The sequence below is a fragment of the Electrona antarctica genome, assembly GCF_951216825.1.
Source record: "Electrona antarctica genome assembly, chromosome: 17".
Lineage (NCBI taxonomy): Eukaryota > Metazoa > Chordata > Actinopteri > Myctophiformes > Myctophidae > Electrona > Electrona antarctica.
This window is the reverse complement of record NC_136798.1, coordinates 25,930,493-25,936,492: the sequence shown is the minus strand read 5'-3', so window position 1 is coordinate 25,936,492 and position 6,000 is coordinate 25,930,493. Positions and strand designations below refer to the sequence as shown.

At 45.0% G+C, this 6,000-nt stretch overlaps 1 protein-coding gene across 2 annotated transcripts in view; it reads left to right on the top strand.

The window, feature by feature from the left end:
• Positions 1 to 232: 232 nt before the first annotated feature.
• The window catches only part of rev3l (REV3 like, DNA directed polymerase zeta catalytic subunit), an 89,609-nt gene continuing 83,841 nt past the window's right edge, over positions 233 to 6,000 (top strand). For both annotated transcript variants that reach the window (XM_079525908.1, XM_079525907.1), the window contains exon 1: positions 233 to 1,288. In XM_079525908.1, the coding sequence (XP_079382034.1) occupies positions 1,150 to 1,288 (139 nt within the window). In that variant the 5' untranslated portion in view covers positions 233 to 1,149. The remainder of the gene's footprint in view (positions 1,289 to 6,000) is intronic.

Here is a 6,000-nt window from a genome sequence, read left to right as displayed (position 1 = left end):
ACCGGAAGTTTTATATTTGCTAGCTTATATTTGGTTGTCAGACACAGGCAGAATGGGTGGGCATCTTAAGTTTCTTCAGACCAAGTTTCTGAAGACCAATAATTGAATAGAATAGCTTTCACCACAACATAATTTGCTTTCATGAATAAAACGCACAAAAACATTTCATTGTATCTTGGATAGCTTTTGTAATTATTTGCTTTTATTTTGAAAATATCAAACGGGATGTTGCTTGGCCATGGACGCGTGCGTGACGCGACTCTTCTTCCCCCGCGTACAGCACAGAGAGAGAAGAGAGAGAGAGGACAACACTAGTACAGAGTAGACACACCGGCTGCAGGAAGGAATGTGCACTGCTCGGGGTTGAGGGTTGCTAGAGGTTATGTTGATAGTCAGTCAGATCGTTCAGGAGGACACCCCCAATCACGACAACATACTTTTTGACAAACACATCTGCAATCTCATAAAAGACGTCAAAGAAGTCGAAGACTTTCCTGCTTCAAAGACATCATTTCATAAAGGACACATGCAGCAGCAACTCTAGCGCGGAGTGCAAGAGGGAAAGAAAGAGAGAGGGGACAAGGAAAAGTCGTTTTTAAATAGCTTGGAGGTTCAGTTTAGCCTCATGACCGCACTGTTTTAAATCCATGGCATGTTAGCTACCGCGAGCTAGCCTGTTATGGAAGAGGTACGACTGTGTGCTGCTGGCTGACTGGTTGCAACAACTAGATCTGTTCGGTTTAGGAGCACTGCCACACGGAAGGGATCGGCTGGAATGTAAACCTGTCTGAAACTAAACACTGAAACAAATCACGGGAGCCTCCGCCGTTACAGTGACGTCCTGTTACAGTAACGTTATGGACTGGACAGCTGCAGCTCGGATTACTCGTCGTGTTTAGCTGAAAGCAAAGCGACTGGAAATGGAAATCATGGTGGCGAGGCACCACCACCGGGGGACCCGAACCAACCCCCCCACCACGTTGAACTGAACACTACATTTCCCCGTCGTTTCTAGAACTGGTGGGATAATCGGTTCCCGTTCCCCCCTTCGTTTCTTCGGACGTGACCGTTTTGCCACCTCTTGGTTCCAGTGAGACCGTCACCTCGGCTGATCGTGGCTCTCCGTGCACCGGGGGTAGTTTTTCAGTCATGTTTGCCGTGCGCATCGTCACCGCAGACTATTACACAGCGAGTCCCATTAAAGACCTGGACGTGTGCCACTCTGAATTCAGAGAGAGCGACGTGAAGAAGGTGCCGGTGGTGCGGATCTTCGGGGCAACACCTGCAGGTAAACCAGCACTAACCTCCCTGCTCTCTCTGCTTCTCATGATGGTGGACTCACTGGTCGTCACCCTGTGTGCTTGTACGTGCCACGCGGTACGTGTGCACTGTGCAGGGTGGAGGACGTTGGTGGGCTGCAAATCCCTGCGATCCCTGACGACCCCACTCCCAGAAAATAAAATGTCAAAACGTCAAAGGGGAGCTGCTGAACTCGTGCAGTGTTCAGTCAGTGTGTGTACCTCAGGGGGGCTTTAACGTCTCCATATTGCAGCGATGAGAGAGGATCCATACAGTGGCTTTGTTTTCACTGGCCCTGCTGCATCATATGGGGCGGTGTGTGTGTGCAGTGTGCACATTACATTGACCATAAATGGATTGGTATTCGGCATTTGGCTTGTCCTATGCCGTGTGTATGTGGCACTGGCATGTAATACGATATGTCTTCCCTTTCGCTTTTGTTCTGTTTACGGCAACCTGTGGATTGTTGACACACCACGCACAACACGCTGCAGCCTCTAGCCTTGCCTACCCTCCTTCACAGCCAGGGTGGGGGTTGTGTTTAACTTTCCAGGGATCCGCGAGGTTTTTGTCACTTGACTTGCGTTTTCCCCGCGCCTTCTAATAAAGACACCGCCCGGTGTATTTATGCGTGCGTGTGCTGCGGTGCCCATGCCACAAAACAATAGAGTACTGACTGATGCGCACAAACAACGGTACTAATGTTATATGAGCAGTTTGACCACCCTTTCTTCAACACTAATTTGCTTGACGTTTTTATTGCATAACGTTAACACTTCACACTCACAGTACATTTACGTTACTGGTAACGTAAATGTAAGCAATAACATTTGATATTGCCATTACCAGTATTGTTACAGTATTTATCCCCCTATATGGCAATCAACTTTCACCCTCCCTATTAGTGGCATTGTGTGAAGAATGCCCCATTGCTTGATATAGCTTACTCGGGCTTAAAGGATTTGCAATAGGGAAATCGGGGACAGTAGGGTTGGGGTATCAGTGTCCGGTCTAATTTTGTTCTTTCACAACCTGCATGTTTTTGCAGATGATCACCACACTGGTACAGTATTGGCAGCTGCATGTGTTGGAGAGACACCTTGTCGTGTGTGTGTGTGGCAGTGTTTCCTCAACATACATTTTTGTACTTTTATATTCAGCTATTAGTGTAGATTTCCGTCGTCCTATTACATTCCCATTGACAATGAATGGAGAATGTTACATCATAATGTCTGAGCAAATCAATCGGCTTAGTGTCTATTTTTGTCCTCCACAAACATTAAATTCCCATTGTGATTTTATGTCAGTGTGTGAGCAAGTAGACATAATGTCTATTTTACGTCATGATGCAACCATTGATGATTGGCACAATGGTCACAAATTGATTACTGGATTTATCATAAAAGTATGTTTTAATATTTCTGCATTCACTACAGCACAAACGACAGAGAGAGAGGTGGGAGTTGTGGGACAATGAAGGCAAAGAGGAGGCGTGGCACACATACCAGTACCACAGGTGTCCACAGTGGAATTAGGGAGGGGTGACAACTAACGAATTAGCCACTTGGGTGCACTGATGAAAAACATGAACTGAATTTTGCCGTGCCATTTTTGCCCACAACTTAGTGTTGTGTGACGCTTGCATCTCAGAAATGGAGAGCGCATGAAGCCGACCACTTCTACTCTACATCCTTTTAACGTGGTATTTTAAATGATGCCATTGTTCCATGATGCTTGCTTTGCACCACTGTACACTAAGCATTTGTTGATCGGATATTTACAGTAACCCAACTGCATTATACATAATAGGTGGATTGTATTGTTGGAATACTGTAACGTATGGTTCGATACAAAGCATTTATTTATCTCCATGTTGATGTGTCTTTTAGGGTTCTAATAACACGATAAGACTTGTCATTTGTCGACTCTAGTCTGGTCAGGATCCTGGATGCCTTGCATTGTTTCACGCATCAACTCTATTATGCTCGTCGATGTATCTCTTGTGGCAAGGCCTCAAGTCACTCCTGCCTCTGTGTTTCCCCCAAATAAAATTACATCAGCATCTGGAATCCATTGAAGTAGAGAATGGTCTCTTTTTCATTCTCTTTTTCAAGTGTCTTTTCTGAAAGGCAGCTTCAAAGGGCCCATTAGCTATGAAAATGGACCACGCCTGCTCAAAAGGAGGCTAAATAAGTTCATTCCAATGCTTTCTTTGGACGTGGTCACAGTTAGTTTTTGATTTAATTTCAGCACGGCTTGTCTAGCCTGAAGGGGAGAAGGTTTTTGAGCAATTATTCCTTTTCTCTGTCGGTTATGACATTTTCAATGTGTTTTTCGTGTGTACTATGTGGTCACAACACTACATTCCCAGTGTATGGTTCGTTCCTAGCCATGGTTCACATGACGCTCGTACTTCACAAGCGTCATGGCTTAACTTCTGCCTGCTTTAAGCGATCGCTACATTTACAGTGAAAACATGTACATACACATTCATATTTCAAATATAAAGTACTCACCAGTGGGCCACGGGTGTTAGAAATTTGCTGGTACAGCAATTAACACTGCTGCATTCGGCGTTGTTTAATGTTTAAAAAAGGCATTTTTTATCTGAGCTGTTTTTTTTGCCATAGGCTTTCAACTACGCACCCCTATCTGTCGGGAGGAGTATGCCAATACAAACTAATAGGCGAGTAGCTCACTGTCATGATTATGACAGTCAGACATGGTTCAGGGCTAGGTTCGTTCCTTGCTACTCTTCAAGGCCACAACACTCTCTTATCATCCTCTGACCCAAGTCATGCTCCCTCTCACCACTCTTCCTTGCGTTATTTGATACCACACTTCCTGTGTCAACCCCCCTCCTTTTCTCTTTGTTTTCCCCTTGTGTGTTTCTCTTTTGCTCAACATCTCTCCGTCACACATACAGTATCTATTGCACACAAAACAAGCTCAGCCATGAAAATCTGTGTGTGCGTGCGGTGTAGCACAGAGATCCAGACAGTGTTGTGAAATATTGCACTTGTGACCATTGCATTAACACAGAGCTTGATTAGCACGCCCCTGATTGGGAGCCAATCCCTGCGATTCGGTGAATAACTAGCCTTTCCTAGTTTCCTCCCATGCCGCTGAGGTTTGACACGGTTGATTCCTGCCCTGACGTCGTCTGCAAGCCAGACCCAGCTCTACTGACAGTCAGCCAGTCAGTCGCTGCTAGTCCTGCTCGACTCACGAGAGGAGTGGCGTTTTAGTCTACGCTTGGCTGTGAGCCTGCGAGCGACCAAGAGGGAAGGGGAAAACAGCATGACCAATTGACCTGAATGAGGGGTCAAGCAGCGAACCAGGGAGGAATAAAATTGTGCATCGGGCCTCATATTTTTACCACTCCCCAGGGGATCTATACTGCCCCATCTTCTCTCACTCTATTTTCTTTCTTTACTCGATCCTTTTCTTTTCCAGGAATCTCTTTACATCTCTCTTCCCTCTCTTGCTTCCCCCCACGTACACAAACTCTCATCCTCATTCCACTTTGTCTTTACCTCTCTCTGGGGGAAATCCTTAACGCCATCTAAAGGAATTCCTCCTGGATCCATTAACGGGATAATAGGGCGGATTCGAAGGAGACCCCAGTGCCTCATTAAGCAGAAGGTCATTGCCTCGTCCACTGTTTACCCCCCTCTTCCCCACTCAGAATTATAATCCTCCAACCAGGCCATGGCCTCCTGGTTACTTCTCTAATTACTTGATGACAGAGTGAGTTGCTAGTTTGTTTGTTTTTCATCATGTTTGGTGATGGTGTCTACTGGATTACTGCAGTACTGTCAGTGGCCAAGTATTGCTAATGACGGGTGCATGGAATCTGATGGCCAGTTGACTACTAACATGCAAAAGGTTATTTTACTTTTTTTCTAAGGTCTTGTGCTGTTATGTCTTGTCTGGTTTGCTAACCTTTGCTATACATACAGTAATACCCCCTGGTTTAATTTGCAAATTCCTCAGCAAATGGTTTCAGCTAAGGTTTCAGTTGTGTAATAGATGAATCCACAGTTACCAAATCAAATCATGTTTTTACTTTTGTCCTGCTATGGATGAACATACAGACAGACACACACGCACATGCAGAGTAGTAAATTAACTATAGCTGTACACTGCAGTATAGGAGTCTCCTGTTGAGAGAGGAGAGCTGCAGTGATGAAAGGAGAGTCGTGTGAACTCTGCTCCTTCCTTAATCCTCAACCCTGTGATGGTATTGTGCAAAGATGGGGCCCAGGTTCTCCTCTGGGCTTTTTAACAGACCAATCAGAGGTGTGACCCCCAAAAGGATGTTTTTTTGGTGAGTCGGTCTTCTTGCAAGTCCTTTTCAATTTAGAATCACTTTGTCAGGTGGTAGAACCTGCAAAAGGGACGATGCAAGGCAAGGCATACTGAGGGTAGTGTCCATTGGAGTCATAAAGAGACATCTCAGATTATTATGTAGTTTGAAAGCATGGATACTATGCCATTTCCTGCCTGCATTTGTGTTTTTATTGTCTTTTAGAAAGACACCCAAGAATCAAAATGGGTTTATATCACTTACTCATATTCGTAGGTAGCACTGAAATAGCACAGTGATATCACACCACCATGTACAGGCAAGATAATAAAAGTACTAAACTTGTATGAAATAAAATGCATCCAATATCTAAGTACATATTGTGCACCTGT